Source organism: Spodoptera frugiperda, chromosome 31 (genome assembly GCF_023101765.2).
Source record: "Spodoptera frugiperda isolate SF20-4 chromosome 31, AGI-APGP_CSIRO_Sfru_2.0, whole genome shotgun sequence".
In the NCBI taxonomy this organism is placed as follows: Eukaryota; Metazoa; Arthropoda; class Insecta; order Lepidoptera; family Noctuidae; genus Spodoptera; species Spodoptera frugiperda.
In genome coordinates this window covers 12,562,066-12,589,428 of record NC_064242.1, presented here as the reverse complement: position 1 = coordinate 12,589,428, position 27,363 = coordinate 12,562,066, and the positions used below count along the sequence as shown (strand labels likewise).

General features: G+C 35.0%; 2 protein-coding genes across 5 annotated transcripts in view; one reads left to right on the top strand and one right to left on the bottom strand.

Moving 5' to 3' along the window:
• The window catches only part of LOC118276239 (uncharacterized), a 276,416-nt gene that overhangs the window by 84,281 nt on the left and 164,772 nt on the right, over positions 1-27,363 (bottom strand). The window lies entirely within an intron of this gene.
• On the top strand, positions 25,927-26,832 carry LOC118276237 (uncharacterized). The gene has a single exon (XM_035594479.2). It carries the CDS (start codon positions 25,974-25,976, stop codon positions 26,601-26,603), a length of 630 nt encoding a protein of 209 aa, XP_035450372.1. The 5' UTR covers positions 25,927-25,973; the 3' UTR covers positions 26,604-26,832.

The window sequence follows — 27,363 nt, the reverse complement described above, 5'->3', positions numbered from 1 at the left end:
TTAAGGTATCCAAATCATCTAGAGTTATTCTTCTAAATACATTAGCGGTCTTACTAATAAACATTTATACACGCTGTATACACGCGTTATAACTTTTCATTACTAATAAACAATGAATAGGGATTGTCATCTTATACACCCGTTATAACAGTTGTATAAGTGTATGTCATTTTACACAATCCTTATTCAGTCGTATCAGCTTGTTTAACGTGTGAATAACCTATAAATTTCTGATTGTCACGTCTCATCTCGTGACGTATTTTCTTTCATTCAGTGGTTATTATGGAATATTTGCATTATTTTGATTATCTGCGTCATTTTAATATTCTCGACTTGGACGATGAGGAACGACCAAGAAAGAGAAAACCTTATAAAACACGTATTTGATATCTTTTCTTTTGAAGAAGATGAATGTAAAGATAAATACAGGTTTACTAAGAGATATGCCAGAGAAGTGGTGGATTTGATCCGAGAAGAAACAAAGAACGTTGGCGGCTTCTCTGTAGAGCTTCAAGTTTATGTAGCTCTCAAGGTATGGGCGCAGTAAGAACTACAAGACGACGCAGCCATGTATGTTAGGCAAGAGTCAAAAATCAAACACTTACTTCCTCTTGCTGTACTGTAAATTCTTTAAATGTTTGAAACTGGTAATCAGCCACCATTTCATCAACAACAGAGACAGCCAGCATACAATATCACTGGACAAATTGCAAGGCAATATGTTTATAAGAACACAGTTTTCACAAACATTTCCATAAAATAAAATAACAAGTTTATACTGAGAATGTATTTTATTTATATATTTTGTTATTTTAAATTTCTTAGACGAAGCTCTTGTTCAGCTCGTGTCCACTCATGGGCTTCTAGCATGTGTTTCATTTTTACCTCATTTCCAGCCTTTACGACAGTTCTCATTGAGAACTTGATTTCTTATCATCTGCTCATCGTTATGCTGAAACAAATAGGTAGTAAGTAATTAAAAAATATATACAGTTTTGAGAATTAACTGGAGCAGAATTTGGTAAATAATACTTACTTTAAATTCAATCACAAGGGATTCCAATAAGTAGCCCGCTTCCTCTTCTTTGCTACGATACAAAAACGACTCCATTTCCCATTGTTATCAATAATAAAATGAATGCATATGAAATATAAATACAAAAAACCACACGACCTGGGTTTGTATTTATCTTTTTACATTTCTTGCGGAAAATGACATTTGACGTTTCAAAGCGCGTTCAAAACATATTCTTAATTATAGATGACATTTTACTGATTGGAAAATATTAAATAAAATAATTTAAATATCTACATGTATATATACTGAAAATATTTTGTAATAAACAGAAATTGTTCGTTTCTTGTTTTCCAGTCACTGGTAAATAAAATCATGTAAATATGAAGGAAAAATTGAAATAGAAATGTGTGGTGTTTTCAACGTTTTAAGGTTTCGGAACACTTCTCAAAATGTTACCAGCGGTCAGTGTTATAACAATTGAATAGTTACTCAAGGCTTATACACTGTTTATTAGTAAAGTAGTGTATATCTAGCTATTCACGCCTTATCCACTGAATAAGTAATTAGACGTTAAACAGTTGTTTAATATATTTTTATTAGTAAGACCGTTAATGTATAGCAGTGAATACACTAGAAATTCATTAAGAGCATGGATGAGTACTAGAGCTGTTAAGATTCCACTTAGAACGAGTTTGTTTTGGGTGTTACGGCACTTGACGTCACTTCTGGGTTAAGTGTTTCTACATCTGGGTGTCTTTAAGACTAGTGCCTTTTTGAAACAAGTAAATTTAAATATGTCAAACTTTACAGTTTTTTTACTTGTTAGTTAGTTAGTAACTATTATCTTCATTTATATGATAGGATCTATTATATGGGTGTTCAAAATATATTATAAGTTTTAAAGTGATCATCTGTGGTTCATATCAACCAGTTTTATTTCTACTTTATGTAGGTAGGGAATGTGCTACAGAATACTTTAAACATGTAGTGTGCAGGTTATCAGGATTTCACTAATATTCAGATAATTCTGTATGTAATCTGTAATCCTATGTTTATTTGAACAGTAACATAAATCCGTGGCTTTAGCTGGTCACATTGTCTAGCATTAGCCCAACAATTAGCAGGTACATACTTTTAAAGGCATTTCGGTATTTACAAAACGTGATTTGAGTTTGTAGTTGGCAACAGCAGTGAGTCTGGTTTAGTTCAGCTGTTTAGTAGAAACATTTGGCAGCTATTTAGGCGTCTATTATTCTAAGTGCCAACTCAACTTACATGAACAATGGATTTGGCTTACATTTTTATGTACACTTCTTTGCATAAAACTAGCTAAGATAAAAAAAATATACGAATTTTATCTCATAGTTTTCTTGTTTTTTATTTACATCTAACAAAACATACTTAATTACTGAAATGTTTGCATGCTAATAACTCTTAAACGACTGGATTGAATTGAATGATTATTCATTTTTGTTCCAAAAATAAAACTATCAGTGCATAGTTTACTCTTACATTTACATATTTAAAAATCAATCCACACTTTTTTTATTAGAAATAATATACATATTCATAAGTTGATACTTATAGCTAAGTAAAAAAACTTACCAAAAAACGAAGAATATAAAATAATTTCCAAAATATCCTTTTCCTAACCCGATTACGGGGCATTCGTGGAATTTATGAATCGTCCTCTCATATTCAGGTAGGCACATGAATTAGATAATCAAAGGTCCCTTCGACCTACGTCCACTAAATTGAATGTCCCAAAGACTTTGAGGTCAAAATGTCAGGGGCATTTCATTATCTTTTTATATCTCATTAATTTATTAATAACGCCCAAGCTTGTGTCCCTAAACATTTAATTTATTGTTAATTAAAAACGTGTTTTGTCGAGTGTGAAATAATTTGTTAAATAAGTAATTAATTTTTCTTTGTTAACAATTAATTGTTATAATTTATTCATTGTTCTTTGTTTTGTTTTTTGGGTAAATTGTAGCTTAGTCTACGGCTAGCTTATTTGTTTGTGAATGTAAAATATAATTGTATACTGTAGTTTAGCTAACAATAGGTTCTTTTCTTTAAGGAGGGAAATCATTCAATGACATCTTGAGCCTTGGGCGAGTCGAGAGGGATTATCAATCTCTTACTGACTAAAAACCAGTCCATTCCTACTCCTGCTTTTCAAGCCAGAGCTCCGGTAACATGCTAGTCAGTCCGCAACTACCTATATCATCTCCTGCCTTAGGTGAGGAGTAAGGGAGTGTCAGATTCATATTCTTATCATAGCAATAAACATATACATACATACATAATTATATATACACGCAAACACAACATTGTCCTCAATACAATTAATTTTAGTTGATATCTTCAAACCGCTAACCATTGTTTGAATTTGGTTTATTGGTTTTCATGTTTCGATAAGATAGCTATGTTGTTATATACATCGTAAAGTTGTACCAGTGCTGAAATTAACTGCTTGACTGTCTATCTGACTAACTTACTTACTTTAGCTATTCGTCATTCTTACATACCTAACTTCACGGTGCAATTCAATAAAAAATCATATTCATTGGCACACATAGCTTAGTACTGGTGGAAACGGGCTCAGCTAAACTATATGTTTAATATGGAAAGATGCGTGTTATGAATGTGTGCTATGGATGTTTTTCTTACTATCGATACATCGATCACTTACGCTTCACAGCTTAGCTATTACATATTCGTAGCATAGTTATATAGCACATATCTGGCGGAAAAGCCCTAAGGCGTAAAATCTTGGATATGAATAACAATGTTACCTAGATTGTTATTCACTCCTACGCAAAAATAATTGTCACACTTATCTCTGTGATACATTAAATAGTGAAACTCCATATCAACCATTCATGCCAATTTCCTTAACTTCTAGTTCATTATATCGCAACCTATCTACTCTAATAACATAAATGAAGATGTAGCCAAAAATCTAGTTTATAATCCCAATCTTCTAATACCAACACACCTTATAGATTTTACATTAGCAAGTCCCTGGTCCCCTTATCTCCTGCAGATCCGTCGATACCAGCAGCCCTGTCTAATCGATTGACAAATTGCTACCAAACCCTGTTTTAGGGCCTTTTTTCCTTGATAAAAAATATGAAGCGGTGTACTGATATTATACCATGAGGAGAAACTTGGTAAATAAATGTCATTGGACAGAGTGAAGAATAACACATATGTATGTAAAAGTCCATCCAAAGACATATTTTCCAAATCATTTATAGTTGAAACGAAAGACGTTGTTTTGGTTAAGATGATTAAATAGTAGTGGTATAAGTATTTCTGTATTCTTTATTATTGATGTCGTGGTGACCCGGAGGTTTACGCCCGCTTGCCCGCTTCTCATGCATGAGAGTGCGGATTCAAAACCTACCAACGACAAGTACCTTTGTAGCTTTTCCCGAGTTATATGTAAAGATTATTTAGACACCACTGACAAACGGTGAAGGAAAACATCGTGAGGAAACATGGGCTTATAATTTCCATATTTGAAATTATTGCCAACCCGTATACCACCCATAGCGTAGTGATTAATGCTCAAAACCTCTCCATATAATTGTATACTTTGGTCGCCGCTAATAGGCTGTTGATGTGATGTGATCATTATTAGTATTACCAAAAGAATGTTCAGCTTACTTTGTACATGTGATGTGAAACTAGGTCTAAAGATAGCGTTAATTTTAAACTTAGGCTATCCCAGTCCACTCCAGCTCTGTGTATAATTAATCACGAAGCCAACGTGCCAGTCAGGCAGTGGATGATAAAAACTGACCTCATTAGTTACACATCTGAATATGGGTTATAATTGATAGGGTATTCTTAGTATAGAGTATGCTTTTTAAAAATAAAGAGAATTTCTTGAATACTAAAAGTCTTGAATATATCATTTATTTTTATAATACCTGTCGAAAGACATACTAAATTAACTTAAAAAAACACGTGTGTAACACGTGTATGGAGTGTAATGGAGATAAATTGCGTGACATCGCCGAGTGTCGTGCTTTCTGGCCGACATGGTTTCTAATGCACAAACATAATAAGAACACTTAAAAAATTCAAATCCTCTAAGAACATGTTAAAACCATTAATATTAAAGGATTGTACCACAAAACTCATCCAATTTCGGTCTACAATTCCCTCACTCTAATCTACATAACAAGATCGGTTAGCAGCCGACTTTAATCGAGTGCTAAACGATTGTTACCGATCCCTAGATTGAGTATCGATAAAAAGAAACGATCTTTTATTCGTCACCTCGTTATCGAAAGCTGATAAACTTTGGTACGATTTTAAGAAATTGTTTAAAATGTATTTACTTAAGCACAATCTTGAATTACATTAGTAAAAAGGATATTTGCATAAAAATATGTAGAAAATGTAGTATAAGCACGGTGATACAATTTTATAAAACATTTTCTTAACACTAGTTTTTCTCCTTAATTACGTACGATGCAAAACACGCTATAAATTAACAAAACACGCTATAAATTAACAAAACACGCTATAAATTAACAAAACACGCTATAAATTAATATGAAAAATATTAAATAATGTTTATTTATTTTCCACTCACAATATCATCTCATTTATTTTACTTAAGTAAACTATATGGAATACGGAAATACCATAGAAACATACGCCACGAAAAAAAAATGATGTGTAGAAAATGTAGTATAAGCACGATGATACAATTTTATAAAACATTTTCTTAACACTAGTTTTTCTCCTTAATTACGTACGATGCAAAACACGCTATAAATTAACAAAACACGCTATAAATTAACAAAACACGCTATAAATTAACAAAACACGCTATAAATTAATATGAAAAATATTAAATAATGTTTATTTATTTTCCACTCACAATATCATCTCATTTATTTTACTTAGTAAACTATATGAAATACGGAAATACCATAGTAACATACGCCATGAAAAAAAAATGTTCAACATATTCAAACATTGCAAAATACTCCATGAAACATACATAGGCCAATAAGTATTTATATTTAATGTCATTGTGTAGAGGCACAGTGTAGCGAAGGTTTCCGACCGCGCCGGAACACGACGCCCCGGGCCACTCGCACAACCAGATGCAACGACAAAATGCATTTTATAAAACTCTGTATTTTATTACTGTAAAACTTGTAACGTGCAAATGTTGGAAACATGGAACAAATGTAGAAAATATTTAGGAGTAACTTTTATGCTTTGGCACGAATGGGACAAAAAAACGACGTGAAACAACGCTTGCGTTGTGTGATTGAGGTTACCGGAGGCTCAATTAATTCCTAATCCCCGATTCCCCAACAACCTTTAAATTCCTAACCCCTAAAGGCCGGCAACGCACTTGTAACGCCTCTGTTGTTTAGGGTGTCCATGGGCGACGGCGATTGCTTACCATCAGGTGATCCGTTTGCTCGTTTACCGGCAAAAAAAAAAATAGTAATAACATTTGCTTGTTATGCCAGTTAAAAATATTACAACAACGTATGCATACTTCTTTACACGTACAATTTAATTTGTCTAACTATGTCTGCATGCAATTAAAATAGTTTCAAAACGCGACTGCAAACTCTGAAATCTAGGATACAATGCATAGTTTGTTTGGATATTTAAATAGTTTAAATACTGTTTCATGGTTATATTTTCAATACATTTGTAGTAAATGAATTTGAGAACACCTTTAACTCACCCCTATGGGAAATAACAGCCATTAAATTCCCACACTCATTAAAAACCCAAGCCAATACGCATCTCTGAACTCAACACACCTCCACACAACATGTGTGTGTATTTAGGTACACATATATACCATCCAAAACAAGCCTATATACACAATAACACACAATTGGTATCACCAGTAAGCATATTATTAAACCGACTGATTCCTTTGTTCGCAAGTTAATATGCTCAGTCAAGTTTCGTTTGTCCAATTTGAAGAAATACCTCGATTTATAAGATTAGAAGTGTAATACAGAGCCGTATTGTCCCTATAGCTTAGGGCGCCAGGTTATAGAAGGGCGCCGGAGACGCGCGTGACGACGGCGCCAAGAAATAACGGGTGCCTGGCTTTTTTTTTAGGGGACAATATCATCCAATGACTTCTCTCGCCAGGGTAAGGCTAGAGAGAGTGTCAGTACTGACCAAAAACCACCCCGTTCCTAGTCCCGTTGCCGCTCCAGATGAGGCATTGGGCCTACTGGGCCCCATCTATACTGGGCCCCATCTTGGCTAGGGCGCTCTCTATGTTTAATCCGTCTCTGGCATAATAGGAACTCGTTCGTTTGATGTGACATTCACGAGTACTCCTATGTAGTCGGTAAGGGGGTGATTGTGAGTTCTTTGTTCAAAATGTTCATATATCTAAATTGGCAAGGTTTTAGTACCTGATTGTCAAAGAGTGTGTGTTTTATGTTGTCTTTGTTTATTTTTATGTATATTGTATATGTATGCGATAAGAATATTCTGTGTCGATTTTTTTATGGTGATGTTGAGTATAGGATAGGAATGGTAAATAACAATTTTATGTCTGTTGTTATGCAGAATTTTCTAATTGTGTTTATATGTACAGTACATAGTACCTAAAACTTGATTTTATGACCAACACCAAACATAGTCATAAACTCGAAAACTCAAAATATCACTTTTTAGCTACTGTAAGTTCAAGTTGCAAAAATGTTCTAGTATACTAACAAAAAGTTATAAATTTTCTTCAGTAACTTTACACAAATCATATCCCATAACTTCGCCCCACACTAGAATTTTCTCCTATATCGTGGGTGCGTTTACAAACATACAAGTTCACACACACATGACACCCAGACCCGAAACACCAATTCGTGGATCGTAGTCACAAAGAGTTACTCCATGGAGGAATCGAGCCCACTACACCAACACTACGCCAACCGTGCAGTCGAAATTGCATTAGCCTGTTCAAAACATTTACCATTAAATGCATTTCAGTTGCCGTCGCCTGTAGTTATTCATGGAACACTTTTTCACGCAACTTTTTCGATTTCGAGAACGATTCAATACTTTTTTCATTCCGGAAGCAGGTGTCGAACACCTTGAATAAATGTTCTGTTGGTAATGTAAATTGAATTTTGAAAATAATTCATTTAACAACTGCTTCAATATTGTGGCACTTTCTAAAGCATGTTTTTCATTCCAAAAATGTATTGGGTATTAGGTTATAATTATCTGTTTTTATCTCATTATAGTTCAGAATTCACGATGTATAGATAATCCAAATTCAAATAACCGCACGGTTGGTGCGGTAGCTGGACAACTGGATGCCGTGGAACGTGTAGCGGGTTCGATTCCCACACGAAGCAACTCTTTGTGTTATCTACAAATTGTAGTTTCGGGTCTAGTTGTAATGAGTGTGGAGGAGAAAATCCTAGTGTGGGGCAAAGGTTTAAAGAAAAAAAATCAAGCATTACGCTACAAAATGTATTTTAGCTGTATTTAACACAATTGTTAAGGTCGGGTAATCTTAACATCAAACTAAGGTACTTTGGGACAAAGTAGACCACTCAGAAGAACTAGTATAATCATAAAACAATATTTACTAAGTGATGAGAGCACTCCAGACCGTTATAAACCCTATAAAAACTCCACAACACTAAATTGAAACTTGACTACTTTAAAACTATAGTGAGGCGCAACTTAAATTCAACTTAGAGCAGAAGGCTCCACCGGTAAACGACATTTTAAACTTAATCTTCATAACGGTAAAGTTCATAATGATTGTTACAGTTTCTTGTGGAGGGATCATCTAGTTTTAGAAGCAGGTAAAGTTTACACGTGTTTGGGTGGCGCCTAAGCCCGGTGTTCCAAGTTTGGAATTATGATTTTAAGTTCTCAGGTGATATTGATTAGGTTTAATTTTCTTTGGTTTAAGTTGCTTGTGTGTTCAGCAATTTAATTAGATGCGGATTTTCTACAAAAGACAACTTGTGGGTTTCATTTTCTTCTCTGAATCATTGCTTAAACTTAAGTATCATAACACATATCAACAGCCTATAAGTGGCCTCTTCTCACACTGAGAAGGTTTGAGCATTAATCACCACGCTTGCTCAATGCGAGTTGGCGATTTCAAACTAATAATCAGAAACTATAACCCCAGGTTTAATTAACCTATTACACCAAAAACTTACAACAAATACACCACACAAAACCTTTTTTAACCAACAATATTTTCCAACACTGAAACTCCCAGGCGGCCATACCCCACAATACCACAAACGCCTTTCAGCGAACAATTTCTCAGTACACGTACGCTGAAGCTGAAACGTTCAGGCACCACACGAGGTACTGGAACTGAAAGGCCTAAGAAGTGACACGGTTTGCTGAAACAAAGGGCGCAAGCTACCGACAGTAATGGCTTCTTTTCAGCCACCATCCGATACCGTCAGCAAAAAAGTTGGACTTAATTAAAGTTTGAAAAGTTTGGACCAATTTTGCTGACGCCATTTTGTGATTCTCAAGTTGGTGCTTTATCGTCCAGATAATTTGGTGTACTGGCTTCACGGTCTTGTTCACTTTTTGCATGATTAGATTGAAGGCTGAAATTTTGAAGGGTTGTTCGCTGTCGACAGTCGTGATTTTTACGGTGAATTTAATCGGTTGTACTTTGTGGAAGTATTTAAGTAGGTAATTTATGATGGAGTTATAAAGCTGTACTCAGACTCATTAAATGGGTACTTAACCTAGTCCTCAGCAATTGTTTTCGATACAAAATCATTACTAAGGAATAGTTTAAGTAATCATATAATGTCTCTGAGTGCGGCATGATTTCTTTGCTACATAGTATTAAAAGCACTTTCATCTAAATCTATTTTTTTGTTTTCATAAAATAAACGATAAGAGATTTTCTTTTATCAACACATTTCACCAAGAATTACATGGAAGCTACTAAAACGTGTTATCATTCACTACGATAAGTATCTACTAGCCAAGCTAAGGGCATAATTTTGATAAATAGAACCCGATAACTAGGCATCGGTTATAAATACTACTTGGCCTACATTATCAACACATTCACGGGTGAGTTCTGGGTTTTTGAGACCTAACCAAAATACTGATCAGATAAATCAATTTATCAAGAACTTTTTCGGAAGATTCGAAAAATATAATTTAAGTACATTTTATTTACTCATATTACATAATAATATATATAATTTACTACGAATAAACTAAAACTGTCTCATATTACATAACTATGATTAGAATTACAATTAATCGGGGTTCTAAGTGACTTGTTTGATTTGTACAAAATATGTATATATGTATGATGCACACAGCTGGTCCGAATCAAAATGGAAAGATGTTAAAGTAAATACCTACCCAACAAAATGTCTGTACTTTAAAGCAACATTTTAAAAATAAAGTAAAGTAGAAAATATAGCAAGGTAGAATTTTCCACGTAGCATTATATATTTTCGTCACCTGAATTTAATTTGCTGTCGCTACGCTTAAGAAAAGCGCAGGCTGCATGCAGGCGACTGCGTCCTTGCACCACATTCTTCTTGCTTAAGTAAGCCACTTTAATTTGCGAACCGTACATAAAGTCGTAGTAATTGGAACAGCGTGTTTGCATTTGCATAATCAATTTCGTTTGCTTTGATAAGTAGAATAATAAGTATGGAAATTGAAATTAAGTAGAATTTAGTTGGTGATTTATGATATTAAGTTTTATATTTTGAACTGATGTTCTGTATGTATACAATGTGATAGGGGCGAGACTTCTAACCCGTTAAGGCTGAGTTCTACATCTAATTTTATCGACAAAAGTCGGGGGTCGAAGTGGTCGAATCCCCTCCCCCTAAAAGTTATGGCTATTTTAATATTTTTTTTTGATATCAAAGGTTGTACGCGTCGTAGGAACAAAAAAAACAACAAACGGTAGCTAATAACCTTGGCTAACTAATTCATTACTTTTTTCATATGTTTGATAATGTTTTGGTGAGAAAAATATCATTTGTGAATTATTTTTACCGAAAAAATCACTATTTTTCAATATTTTCAATTAGGGGTTCAACCCCCCATATTATTATTTTTGTCGATAAAATTAGATGTAGTACTCAGCCTTAACGGGTTAGAAGTCCCACGCCTATCACATTGTATAAATATGTAGTGAGCTTTCTATAATCACCAATTTAATTATGTCTAATTGTGAGATGAGTTCGATCTCTGCTAAGCTAAAGCTTCGATTAAAAAACGAGATAATCTTACTTAAAGAATTAATCAATACATTATTAGACAGTATAGATAAGCCATTTTTAACTAAAACTCACGAATCACAAAGTGAGTATGTAGTGCTACAGAAAGCATTAGAATTTGATAAAACTATTAATATCCATAAAGTGATTATCACAAACTAACTATCACAGCTAACAAATATAGATACAAATTCCAAGTATCAAAACCTAAAGCCCCATAATCGACACTAGCGCCACTCCACGAGGCCAACATGACACAAATAACATATTTACATACATTACTCCCTGCCACTTAAATCGCTAACCGCTCCCACTCCCACGCAATCTCAAGCGCTACGGGTAATTAAACTTCTTGAATTCTTGATTTATGGGAGAAAGAAAATTTTATTTCCTCCACCCAAGCTCTTAGGTACTCGCTGTGAGTGAATTTAATTCTGAATAAAATCGTGCTGGAATAAATCTCGTGTTTATGCACGAATATGTGAACGAATTGCTGTTACTTATTTACTGGATATTTTCTTGTAGTGATTTCGTTTTGATTTTTTTAGGAATGAATTAGATTTCTTTCATATTGTGTGTCGACCCTTAGATAGTTACCATGACTATAAGGAGTAGGAAAAGAAAGAATCAATGTGAGATAACTAACTTAAGTGTGGGAGAGACATGCTTCGGCACGGATGGCCGGTTCGACCGGAGTGATCGTGGTATCACTCCGGGTCTCAAAGAAAACCACGTGACACAACGCTTTCGTTGTGTGAGTGAGGTAATGAGTGGCCGGTAATGAGGGAGATTACCGGAGGCCCATTTACCCCCTTCCCAATCATTTCTAATTCCTGATTTCCCAACAGCCCTTAAATTCGCCTCTGATGTTTCGGGTGTGCAAGGGCGACCTGACCTTATACCAAAAAAAGATAGTCATACAAATATCCACATTTTTATGATAGAAGCAACTCCTCCTAATCCGTAAATGCGTTTACTGACCTAAAATATACAAAGTGACCCATATTCAAACATTATAAATACTTGTTTAACTATGTTATCCCTACATAATTTTACTACGCTGTTAATCAATCTTCTAAACAAGACATTAAAACAAAATCATTCACCCAACCCTATAACCAAATATTAATAAAGAAAATTAAACCCTATCCCAATTAAACAGAGTAGCAAATAGATTGAACAATTTCATTTCCATAGTACGTCGGTAGGTACCTTCGCGTCACCACATGCGCCCCTAGCGGATGGAACCCGAACTAGTATAAATTCACTATTAATCCTGTTGGGATTATAGCTATTATGCCGATCCCTTCACCTCAGAGCAATATTAGCCCTGTTTAACATTTTAACTGCTCAGCTGGGTAACACAGACGGACCCGTAGGCTATTATACTACCCTATACAGCAGGGCATAAAAGAAAATCTTTAGGATTTCGTAGTAAGTACTAAAATGTATAAAAATGTAATTATAATAGCTGTTTCTAAAGGTACTTATATTTAGAATGCTGTGTTGGAACAGCGGTTTTACATAAATTATAAAATAACATACGAACTTAATGTAACTCCCTGTAGATATCACACTCGCACTCGTTTCGCCCTTTAATTCTATCCTATTACATAAGTTTAAGTTTCTTACTAAAGTGCTTTAATATTGATGAATTATTAACCTAAATTTAGTCAGATCCTCTTACAGATTTCAATGTCTTGAGGTCGCGTATTATAGAAATGTATACACTGAGTATAAACGACTGCACGGTTGGCGTGGTGACTGAACAACCGGCTGCCGCACAATGTGTAGCGGGTTCGATTCCCGCACGGAGCAACTCTTTGTGTGATCCACAGATTGTTGTTTCGGGTTTGGGTGTCATGTGTAATTTTAACTTGTATGTTTGTAAACGCACCCACGATACAGGAGAAAATCATAATGTGGGGCAACTTTTTTTAATAGAAACCGTAATGTAAGTTATGAAGATTTGTACGTTCTGCTATCATTAGTAAATAAATTATACTAATGAACACATCACCATATTCCTGTGTATGTGAACTTGTAACGCACCCACGACACAGGAGGAAATCCAAGTGTGAGACAACGTTGTAAAAAACAATAGAAAAAGAATCCATAAGCCGTATATCCAACAATAAGTTCAAGCAATCGACCACCTTACATTGTAAACGCACCCACGATACAGGAGAAAATCCTAGAATACAAAACAATAGTCACAAATTAAAATGTCCTTCAAATAATTACAATCCCGATAACCCTTGACAACATTAACAGATTTATAATGAGCACTGCTTCAATACGTGAACGACCGCTGTAATTAAGTATTTAATTAAATTTTAATAGGAATCAGTCGGTAGGCTTGACAGTTTAATCGTTGATGTAACATCGGTTAATGGACTTGCTGGTATCATGTTTTAGTTCTTGTCTATATTGGTCTATTTGAAATAATAGCTTTATATATTACCCTTTTGTATTATCCAAAAGTTTAACTCACCCCTGATTTTCTTTTTTACAATCTACAACTCATTGATATATTTGACTGCACGGTTGGTGCGGTGGCTGGGCAACTGGCTGCCGCGCAACGGGTAGCGGGTTCGATTCCCGCACGGAGCAACTCTTTGTGTGATCCACAAATTGTTGTTTCGGGTCTGGGTGTCATGTGCATGTGAACTTGTATGTTTGTAAACGCACCCACGACACAGGAGAAAATCCTAGTGTGGGGCAACGTTTTTTTAAAAAGAAAAAAAAAGCTGTACGCTTACTACGACGTTACGTACTTTGCTTTACGTTTACGACGCTCTGATTGGTTGATTTATTCCATCCGGCCAATCAGAGCGCTGAACACACTCTGGTTTCGATTGCTTTAAACGTAAAGCAAACTCATATTAAAAGTACTGATAAGAAAGCTGTACACAGTTTACTTATAAAACTTTCCTAATTTACAACCCCGAATGTACTAAAAAACTGGTAACACAACATGCAACCTGCCAGCTTAATATTTCAACACTACAACACAATGATACTCATACATAATACTATTGTTTATTGTTCAGACTGGGAGCAGAAAGCCTTGAATACCTAAACAATACCTAAATACAGCTCTCAGCTCGAGGACGAACTTAGGTCTTACCTAAACACACACAAGTAGGTATTCAACCTCTATGATCCTTGTTGACCAACAAACACCTATATCACGATCTGTGACATAAACAGCTCTGTCTAGCTGTAAGTATACATGTAGGAATCAACTCGAGACATCGAAAGAAGAATAGTCAATCTTAATATTCCGTTCGACTGACTTCAAAGGCACGAGAGGCGGAGAAAAGAACATGATTGTCGTCTAACAAAGGCTAAGAAATAAAAGTGCAAGTCAAAGTACGTACTGTAGCGAGAATCTTTTCAATCTTTATGCTCAGAAGCTCGATTTTGAAGTACCAATACACAGATAGAATATTCTCGAAAGAATAGTACGAAATGCATTTAGAGAGGGAATCGATAACTGACAAATTGAATCCCAGCAAAGCCTCTATAATGTGCCAAATCGCGCTAAATACGTTTATTGTTCCCACCAGTCCAGAATTGCATGCGATACTCATTACCGAATTTCGAATTTCGACGCCGAAAACATGAGAGCATTCGCTCCAACCGAAAACTCATAGCACTTCGCTATAGCACCTATAAAAATAAACACGTGATCCCATAAAAGCCGTACACAATTCAAAACGTAATAAAACCTTGCCAATTTGCTAAGATCCAAACCGCTGACGGGCAACAAAAAGCGCTGTAGCGCTGACATAAAAACAGCGGAACTCTCTAGTTTTTCAACTGGGTCGAACAAAGGTTTTTCGCAAATAAATGGTCAAGTCGCAGTAGCTTGCGACAGTGCGGCAATCTGTCTCCCACTCCATTAGTTAGTAGCGACCGTGTCTGACGCGGCTGACAAATTAAAAGGCCCAATCTGTTCTCCAGATTGGATCAGTCGACCTGCTCTCTGATGCACGGCCTTATTGGAAACGGAATTTCAATAGGGAACAATATTGAGTTCGCTACTAACACTGTTTGATTAGTTTTACTGATATTTGTTTGTAGAATATTAATATCATGATTGAGTTTTGTTTTAATTAGCTAAAAAGTTCTTAACTTTCGAACAATTGGGGAGGCCTATGTCCAGCAGTGGACTGCTATAGGCTGATGATGATTAAAAAGTACTACTTATCAACGTTTCTTAAGTTTTATCAAGGGTCAATACCAAGTCTCTTTTTGACTAACATCATCTTATATAGCTAGTTTTAGTAATTCTAGTCACGTATTGTAATAGTACATTACACATTGGAGACAGCGTTAGTCAAATGCAGCGTAAATGTTTTTGTCAAAGGACTAGCTTAAATGCATAAGTACTGGAATGGACCAAGATCTACTATTTTAACTAAGATGATCAGATCAGACAAATGTGTAATGTTCAGCAATGTGGTTTCACTATCATATTTACCTGCAATAATAAACATGAAAAATTAAAGCTATGACATTTTCATACAATAATAATAAACCTGAAAATGTAACTTAGTAAGTAAGTAATTAAATAAAATCTGGCATGTCATTGTATAAATAACAAAATTAATTTCAATAAAATGAGTTGAGTAATTGTTTTCCACAAACAGTTCCAGTGAACTGCCGACACGCAACGAACATATTTCCTGGAAAACAAGGCTTATAATTCTAAACCAGATTAAACTGACACGTGTCCTTGTTAAAGGACTATAACGAGTTAACAAAAGAAGAATAACATAATTTTAGTAAAAAGAGAAACTAGATTAATTATAAAAGTCAAAGTCAAGCGTATTTATTTCAATTAATCCTTAATTAGACACTTTTGAAATGTTAAATTGTATTGTCCGTTAGTCTGTCGGTCAATGAAGGTAGGTGCTCGTTCCAAAAGTTAGCTTGGAATGGAGAAGAGCAGCAAAATCAATGTAAACTGTCCCACTGCTGGGTAAAGTTCTCTTCTTGGTTTATGCACAAAGGAGAAAAAAATATTCATAAACTAACTAGCTTCTACCAGCAGCTTCGCCCGCATTTCCGTGGAATAAAAACTATCCTTTCACCCAAATCAGCTCCTACCCTGCCTGTATACCAAATTTCATCAAAATCCGTTCATTAGTTTCAGCGTGATTGACGGAGAATATCCTAACAAACAAACATTCACATTTATAGTATTACCGTAACACACATTTACTCGTCTATCATCCTCATTCCGTTTCCCTCGCATTAAAATAAAATCGGAGACAATGGGACACCAAATACTCAAGCAAACCTCTTTAGCTTTCATTACACAGGTAAAATATCACAAAAATAATAATCCCATCCGAAAGAAAGAACGGAAAGGTAAGCACAATTTTCTCCTAAATACCCCTTTCAACATTCAGCATTTTATTTCTATTGAACGTTTTAAAAGAGCTGAGCCCGTTCCAATTGCCACTAATTAAATACAACTCGCAATCAATTTCTATAAAATTTTATGAAAAGCTTCAGAAATAAATTGTTTATGCGTGATAGTAGCGAATCAGTTTATTTGTATACAATACGGTGAACAATTTGTTGGGGATCAGTGGGGCCAAATGTTCTTAGGGTTGTCCCTACCTTTGATCTGCCGTCCGAAAACGTACTTTACTCAACTTGTTGCTATTTCTTTGTAGAATTTTTCCTGTTTTTAAGAACTTGTGACAGTGGGATTATTATAGCTAGTTTTAACTTTGTATGTGACAAAAGGCTAAATATTTTGTATTCAGTATCGTTTAGAAATATTATGGACGTTTTAGAAAGGAATCTTTGTTCCTTTGTTCTCAAAATGTGAGTCGTTTCGTGGAAATATGTAAAAGTGCCACCTGAATTTACCTGGTTTCTGTGTTTTAAGTAATCCATTCTTCTTTATTTACCTACTTCGTAGATGTTTTTATTTTACAAGAATATTTATTAAATTGGTATACTGTCAGGCTGTCAGGTCTTAAATAGGAATACGGTATTATTACCCCTTATAAATCTAGTGTTATTTCACCAGGAGGAAATAATATGTAAATTCTTCTTCATATAATAAATAAAAAAGACTACCTATATAGGAAATAGAAAACGTCAACCAGTAAAAACTAGACTATTACAATACTACATTACCTACCCATTCATATTTGACCAGAATACTTTCAAGAATTCAATAACTATTATTCATTTCTGACAGCCCTCGAGCGAACCGGTTCGGACCGGTTTCCACCGGATTGGGCGCGCAATGAAAATATTTTCCCCAGCCCTTTTTGACTTTCAAATTGAATCGTCCGAAGCACGAAGACTTAGGAATCAATTTGATACTTTATTTGTGATCTTACGACGCCAATGTTAGGATTTGGCCCCAATTACCCGCTAACAGTAAAGGGATATTGTTTTTATTAACATTTTTGCTTGAATCCTTTCCTTTTTTATTTATTAATATTTTTTCCAATTGACTTCCTCGTTGGTTTAATTGAAATGCCACAGCTGACAACCCTATCAAAGGAAGGGAAGGAAAAATAAATACTCAAGCATATTTTCTTCTATTTTTTCATTGCATTTGCTAAGTCTTGTACTGGGTTCAATTTCAGAAAAAAATACATTTCTTAGTAACCTTACCTGGATTGTTTACTTTAGACATCACAGTTTTATTTTTGCATAAAATATATCTGCAGAGTAAAGATGATTTTCCACCTGAGATGTGCTATGTACGTTGCCGTGGATGCGTTTGGCTTTTTGGCTTCCAGTAATTATATTTATTGGTACACATAGCTCAGCACTGGTGGACACGAACTCAGATAAGCTATATTTTTTATATGGAAAGATGCGTGCTAGTGCCGTGGATGCTATGGATGGCTTCCCTACTAGTACTCGAACTGCGGATCTTCCTCACACAGTCACATAGTTTCAGAGCTTAGCTATTACATCTTCCTAGCTTAGCTATTACATCTTCCTAGCTTAGCTATTACATCTTCCTAGCATAGCTACATAGCACCTCTCTCTGGTGGAAAAGCTAGTTAAATCCGTAAAATAACAACATGTTAACATCAACTATTAATTTCAGTAAAGTAATAACGAGTTAATGAATATTCTCACATCATTATACAATATACATGGCCTTTGGGGGTCAATCTACTTGTGTTTGAAAATTACCAGGAAATGAGATTAATGGAAGGTCCATTTGTATAGTAAAACGTTGACCTATGGGGTCCCTGAGGACCCGTGTGTGTTAGTTTTATACTTCAGTGCGTACACGTGTTTTCTATTAAGGTACTCGAGTTACTGGGTTTTACTAAGCAATTGTACTCAATTCTACATACTTAATGTGAATTAAATTGGTTGCAAATGTAAACGAGTCCGATTCCTGTATGTCTGAAATCTTATTTTGGGCTAACAATTAAAAAGGTTATTTTTATAGACGAAAGATCAATATTCATTTTTCGATGTTCGATATTTGACATTCAACATGCGATTCTCGATATCAGATTTTCGGTATTTGCTTTTCAATTTTCGATTTTCGGTTTTCTATATTCGAATTTCGATTTTCGGTTTCTTTTAGTTTATATATTATTATGAAACATATTCACTTTCTATTTTAGCCCATAATTCAAAATTGAACTGAATTTGTGACAGACGCGACACGCATAATGAATTGATTGACAATCGCTCCGATGAGTGGAAACGATTCACTTACAAATACATACATATGTGACGTACTTATGTATATTCTATGTGTATCTTAACACTTCATTTACATAGCTCAGAGTATGTTGTTTATTTGGTTAATAAGTTAGGGAATAAGGTACAGAAGGACAATTCTAACTTTTTGTATCAAAAGTAGGATGAATTGGAACTAAAATAGTATTTTGACCTTGAAAATATTTGTGGTGAATGTTTTACGAGTTGAAACTATTATTAAATTAAAATTCATTGACAAATAGGAAACTATTATTTTCGAAATTGATTGGTCGAACACCGGGCAGTAGTTCAACTGGCAAAGAGAGAATGAACAATTTACCTACAACAAGGAATATTTATAATGCAAAAGACCACGACCTAGACAAGTAAAATAAAACGAAACTAATATATTTCACACACGAAATGTCCTTACACCTTGACGAAACTATAGGGAAATTCCATCCAAATACCATTAAATAATGTCCCCTTTCCTTATTTCCAATGCCGCGGAAAATATTCCGTTGATATAGTCCTGAGGTCAAAATGACCATAGATCACGAGTTCATGTGAGGTCAGTGTATAAAGGAAGAGCGTAGTAAACAAACCTTCGCAAAAATGAAAATAAAATAACAGAGGAGACACTATTAAACCCTATATGCTAATTAATAATAGGGATTATGACTGGTTATACAAATCTATTTAGCCCGTCAATTAGGTAATGAAAAAATATTATAAACGTAATTTTTTACTTTATCATATAACATAACAATACTGAGGGAAATACGTCATTTCTACGAATAAAACGCACCTAGAAGTGACTTCCCACGATTAAGAAAATAAAAAAATACGTGTCTAATGTTTTACAATAATCTACAAGACGGACATTAAAATAAAAAATAATCATCTACCCTATTAAAGCAATTAAAAACTCACCCAGAAAATAGAAACAACAAATCAACCATGATCCACCCGCATAATTAAAATCACCGAACGGAAAAGGTACACAAACTAGTTGCCCCAAAACTGAAAATGGACGAAATACGAAATGCAATTTCGACTTTAATTAGACTGACTCTAATTCATTAGTTTCACACGTTTCACACATCATTGAGTTAATGTGACAGCGATGACGTCATATATCTAATAAAGGACCCGGTAACCATGTGCACAACTGCACAGTGGTGTGCAAAATTGCAATAAATCAAGGAAAATGTATGCAAATTGTTAACGACGAGCAATCGCCTCCAATTTAGCTCCCGACCAGAGGGAAGTGATTTCATCGTATTGCATTTAGAATTGTTCTGGGTTTTACCTACTGATTTTAGGATAGATGTGTACTTATGACGTTTGTACACTTTCCTAATAATAGTCTGAACGTGAAAGCTTGTGTTTATTTGTTGCTCTTTCACGCAAAAACCTACTGAATGGATTTAATGAAATGTAGCACAGAGATGATTATAATCTAGAATAACTCATATTACGGTTTTTTTATCCCGATAATGCGAGTAAAGCCACCGGCAGAAGCTAGTACCATATCCATCAACAGCCTATAAATAGCCCTGCTGACCAAAGCCTCTTCTCATATGGAGGAGGTTTTAGTGTTAATCACCACGCTTGCTCTATGCGGGTTGGTGATTTCAAACTTATAATTAGAAATTATAAGTCCAGGTTTCCTCACGATGTTTTCCTTCACCGTTTGTCAGTGTACCAAGTACCATATATGAAATTGGAAAACAACAAGGAACAATAATGATTGTTTGCTTTCAAAACAATCTCAACTTATATCAGAATCCAAAATCGAAACGCCATTATTTAATGCCAAACGCAACATCCCTGTCGAACATTAAAAAAGTACAATTAAAACTTTTGATCAAAAACATACGGTACTAGCAACCTGATTTATTAGTCCCAAATGGATTCATCATAAAATTAGGAACACGAATCAGAAATAAAAACACAATCGTTCCTCGTACTTTTTCAATTTGTTACGAAAAAACTCCGCCACTGCTAAAAGCCTCCTCTAATAATACCATTTCACACGAGTTTTATTTATTTATAAGAGTTGAATTTTATTACAGACACATTTTCGATGAAGGCTCGTTTGAAAGGTGGGATTATCTCGGAAATATTTACCGATATTTTTGTTTTTAGTAGTCATAGAAGCTGTATTGTATAGTTACTATAGAAATTTCATGGAACTGACTGTTTACAAACCCTAGCAGTTTATCGATATCTATCGGGTTTACCTTAGCTCCAGCTCGAAAAGCAGGAGTAGGAACGGGGTGGTTTTTAGTCAGTAAGAGTCTGACACTCCCTCTCGCCTAAGGCGGGAGAAGTCATTGGATGATTTTCCCCGTCAAAAAAAAACAGTTTATCAAATACAGAACATTTTATTTCCATTCCTACCTAGCACTTTAAGTAATACCAGCGTAAAGATATTAGGTATAACTACCATCAGGCAATATAATTTATAAGTTATAAACCGTAGTAATTCCAGCTAATGCTCTTTCTCCAATCCCGTCCGAAAGAACTCGGAAACAAATTATATTTTTATTACTTTCTTTCACAAACTCGTGTGTTTATGGCATTATGAGAGCACGGAATTAAATGACAGCCGCCATTTTGTTTTCCATATTAGTCAACTTTCCGAACTCAATTTCGTTAGCCGTAATATGGCAGTAATTTATTGCCTATTAACTGTATACGCCATTTGGAGCTGTTAAAATTTATATTATGATTTTTCTATTACATGAATTAAAATAGTAACCAAATACAAACAACTCCGTAATGGCCTTTCAGTGTAAACTTCTATACAGAAAGGCTATTATGTTTCAACAACTAAAATAATCCACAATTTTTGGCATATTCAACGAAACTTTCACGTTGGATGAAATTTTGTCAAACTGAGACCGGCTGAACGAATTTGACTACGTAATTAAACGTCAACCGCCATCATGTCATTTTAATATCAAAACGTCGACCACATAAAAAGTGTACGTGGAAACAAAAAATGAAATAAAAGTGAACAAAACCGGTAAGAGTGGATGTCATGTGCAGAGTATCTAACGTACAAATATTATTTAGGTAAGAAAAATATCAATGGCCGTATTATCAACGCAGACATTTCCCGCCATGTGCGCCAGACGCCATATTCCCGCGTAATTAAACGTCAAGCAACCATTTTGCGTATAAACATGCATGAGGGAATCAGCGCGTCGTGTCGCTCGCTGCCTCGAAAATGTTTCAACGCCTTTTTATATTTATTCATGGACGCGAATCGAATATTAATTCAGGATCCCTTTGAAGCTTATGATGTGAGACCGAATTATAAATGAACGAGAATTGCCTTTTAGAAATTTCTAGATTTATGTTGTTAAACAATAGTTTATTTTCAAGTTTCATTGGAGCCATTATACTTTATACTACGTTTCGTGTTTTGAATAGTAATTAGAACAAGTTTCTAATTTTATCTGAACTTTATTAGCTGGGTCAAACACAAAAAGTGAACATTACAAAATATTTATAATAAAACTTCACTATTTTTTACAAAATGTTGTATTTATTTAAAGTTCCATATTAGTATTCTTACAATAATATCACTAGAGATCAGTCTTGGATATTTTAGGAAAAAAACACGTTTTTTGTTTTTTTATGTCTACAGAAGAGATTGTGTTTTCCACAGAAGGGAACAAAATGTGACTTTATTATAATCATATTAATAAGTGACCTTATTAATATGAAAGGTAAGAAAAAATTAAAAAAAAAAAAACTTAAAATGGAGTTCTCCTCGATCCCTTAACAAAACATAATAAAAACGTATACCAATTATTATTATAGTAGAATGCATTTGTGTCAGCTTGGAGTTGTCATGCTCACTCAAAGGTCTCATTGGCGGTGGCACGGGCATTGGATCGCTCGATTCCCTGCAATATGGTTGAGTTGGGCGGTGCTGGTGTACGTGTCATGTTCGTGAACGGGCGCTGTCAACTGGGACTGGTCAGCTCCAGACTGCATTAAGTTTGTTGTCCTCAGGGTTATTTTCTTTTTCTATCACTTTGACTAAATATTAGTTTAACATTGTTCTCACATAGTTGAAGCAATCGCAACAATGTAACCATGAATTGTATTGTGAATCTGATTGAAAAAGAGTAACCTATGGAGTTTCTTGCTCGTTCTTCTCCATAGGAATCTACACTTTGGAACGAGCAAATAGCTTCACTAGAGGACTGACCGACAGACTGACGTTATTAATATTATTATATTTGCTTTGACGTTCAAAAATGCCTTCCTGGTTTAATTGAAATAAATAATTATGACTTGACTTGACTTGAATTCAGTACAAAAATTTTTTCACATTTGTCCTTTAAATTAATTAATTTAATTTGTCCTTTTTTTGTTTTTTTTTCCTTTAAAAGGTCGTGTAGTGCTGCTGTCAATAATTTGTTGAATTTCAGGAACTAGGGATTCATTGATTCGATAAACTTCAATCCCCTTACAATTGTTTTCTAAGCATAACATTATCTCGTCCAAACTTGCCACATCATGGCCTCTTGCGACGTGGTTATCACAAGTTCTTTTTATGCAACCACCCACTCCATCAGGTGCACCTTTGCCGTGACCACGATCGCTATAGTGCCAAATAATATTATAATTAAAATATAATTATAATTATAATTAAAATCTTAAATAATATCAAACACAAAAAATATATATTTTCAAAACCTTATTAAAAGATCTTAAAAATTCATCATCAGATTTTGAGCAATTAACCCACAGACAGACCCCAGACATTATACACGTATAATATGAATTCCTTATCTATAAATCAGCTAAAAGTGATTAACACAATTGTTTTTTTTTTCGAATATAGGTAGTCAAAGTTCTTGATTATTCACTTCTGTTGACATACCTCCCTCCTGTAGACACTACGTCTACAGTAAAGATGTCTACAGGAGAGACACATTTTTATAAATCAAAGATGGCAGCCTTCCATTAGAGGTTAGAATTTAAGCAATGTAATATTTGCAAACCGCGCCCACATATGCACTTACTATCTATGTTTTTATATATTTGCAAAGGTTACTTACTAAGGTATCCTAGTCACAGGAAAGACACACTGATCTCGACTGAAAAATTGTGTATTTGAATAATATAAAGAGTTTCTCTTATCACACGCACTTTACGTAAAATTACAACCGAGCAAATGACAGAGAATGCAATGCTACCAACACAAGAGACAAAATAAAAACGATGCCTTCATCTTTAGCAAATTTAGGCTCATTTTATTTGTCTACAGAAGTAGACCCAAAATTTGTGAACATCATTTGTATGACGTTTAATTCAAAATTAAGTTTTATATATTTTTTTATTCGTTATGTTATGAATATTTGATAATATGACTGATGTAATAAAACGAATTAAAAGTATCAAAAGTATCTGTATATATTTTTAATTATCACTTGAACTCAACTACCTGCCATCCGAACAGTCTACAGAAGGGGATCTTTTCAGATTCAAAAGCGAGAAAAATGAAATAAATTTCGGTTAAGCTGATTTTTTTATGATCCAGTGAAAGGTTTCCAGACGAAATAATTATTAAAGCGATTTAATGTTGATATGATATTTAAATAACGGTTTTTAAGTTGTATGAACATTTTTTTTTCTCCTTTTGTGTTTGACCCAGCTAAACAAATATGTAAAATTATCCTAGAAATACTCTCAAAGTTGATTTGTTTGGGGACTAGGATACAATCTGTAAACTAAACAATACTTATTTTTGAAAATTTAATTAAGAATATCTAGTTTTTAGAAGTCTTGAGTAATCTGTCTAGAGGGACTATTAGTAGTCTGAGGTATGCATACCAAAAAACAATGGGTCTAATGAATCACTGTTTTCAAATTCGGTCACGCAGGTAACAGCATTGGCACCTGATGCCAACTAACGCCATAATTGACTGCCAAGGAGATGTGCACCATGCATAATACATGCCAACGATTGGACGTAACAGTAATTGGAGCTATTGTACAACTGTGTTGTATGACGATTGTGCCGTGGTTGTATTACGGTTGCGTTAAATTGAAGCTAGTACTAGATAATTGTTGATTAGATGTGAACAACATAATGCATATTAAAAACCTTAAACTAAAAACCAAAAAATAACTATTACTCATTTTACTGTGTGTATCCACTGCTAGCTTAGGAGTCGGTCTACATGATTTTAGATATAAAATAGAGTACTAAAAATTGTTTATAGTATTACCTCGAAAAGCCACTGTAATCTAAAACCAATATGATAACAATACAGATAAATAATCATACATTGTCACCATCACCAAAATAAGTAGAAGATAATGTTCTTAACAGGTAACAATTGTGGCTGCGCGAACTTTAAATTAAGTCCATTATTAATAAGCTTCACATAGAAAATTAATTAATGTACAATGCTTTAAACAAACAGTACAATTAGAATAAACAAGTGGAGACACAAAAACAATTTCACTTTGTAACAACCACCTGCTAATCGCTATTTACATAATAAAGTCACTACACAATTCTGCCCTCGGCGCCTTAATTACGTCAGCCAACTGGCAACACAGTCCTTTTGGGCGGTGATTACACGAGCCGACCTATTATGTCCACAATCAGCCGAATATTCACAAATTAGTAAACCAAAAGAAAGCGGTTTGCCCCACATTCATGAATATTGATAATACTACATTTTCTTTAGTAAACAACTGCTGAGAGTACGCAAATCACGTACGCACAATGACAGCTCCTAATCGTCGTTACACAAGCAATGATCGTCGGTTAGGAGGCCAATGTCGCGGTCCACTCGCCCAGAATATCGATCGCGGCGGAGAGATGACACATCCGGTGATCACGGAAACTTTGGAATAAGGGAAATGTATATAAGCGTGGCGTTGTATGACCACAGCATCATTCGTCTTCAGTCAGTCGAAGGAATCAGTTCAACATGAATTCTTTTGTGTGTGTACTACTGCTCGCAGCCGTGGTGGCGGCCGAACCTCCTCAGTACAGGTTCAGGTTCCAGAGGCAACAAGTCGACTCTGGTGCAGACAGCGTGGCGATTGCCTCACAAAACGGAGACGCCCCTTACGCTCCAGCTGGCTTCAGACCCGCAAAGGAGTTCAACTTGCCAACTCGTCAAGAAGCTGCTCCACCGTCCACCTCATACGGTGTACCTGACGACAGCTACGGTGCTCCTCTAAAAACCTACACGGCTCCTCAAACGGAATACGGTGTCCCTAGCACACAGTATGGAGTTCCAGAACAGAACGAAACTGAGGATAAGGAAGAAGTTGAACAGAAAGAAGAAATTGTCAAAGAAGATAAGACTGAAGCAGTGAAGGAGAAATTACAAGAAGAGCCCAAGAAGGACGCTGAAGTAGTTAGTGCTCAAGGTGCGTACTACGTGCTGCTGCCCGACTCCCAGCTCCAGAGAGTGCAGTTCCAGACCGAGAACGACCCCAGGAACATGGCGTACACTGCCCGTCTTCAGTACAAGAACGAAGACCGCGCCCCGTTGTACGTGTACACAGCAGTGCCCCAATATCCGTCCGCGGCTTACGTTCAATTATTCTAATTTCTAGCCCTTTCAACCAATGTTACCCAAACGGATGCAATTTAGATTTGCCAGGATTATACGAGATCCGATACAGAGATACGGAAATACCGTTTTTCAAACGAATTTATTGTTCAGTGTCGTTACCCGATATTTATACAGAATCGTTTTCAATGCGGTAATAACCACCAAATATATTTTTATGTAATTTATTCGGGACGTTGTGAATAAATGTCTTTGTTTTACATAATTTGATGTGTTTTTAGTATTTTATGAATGTAGTTGAACAGTTGTTTTGGTTGGATTCCATGTTTTGTGAGGCTTATTTGCATAACAACCTGATTGCCTGAACTATTTAGAAAATAGATACTGGAGTAGTTTGAAGTTTGTTTCATCCAGATATTTAAACAAAGGTAAATGTGTCACATCGACTGTATACTAAGAAGTGCCCGTACAACACAAAAAGGAGAACTCAAAGTAAAATTAAAATTAATATTACAAGCAATATCATGAATACATATAAATATTGAACTTAATGGCCTGCCTTGATGACCAATTCATTTATTTTACATCAAGGCGGGAGGCAAATTATTTATTGATGGGAACATTTCTCTAGTGAAACGGAAAAGCCACGATATTCGCCGCTTTTCCCCACTGACAATAAAGAGATAAACGGTCACATAATCCCTTTTGCATTGAATATTACTTTCCTAAATAGTGATCAAGTATTTTCAGATAGTATTAACAGAAAGACAAAATAATGTAATAAAAGTAATAGTCA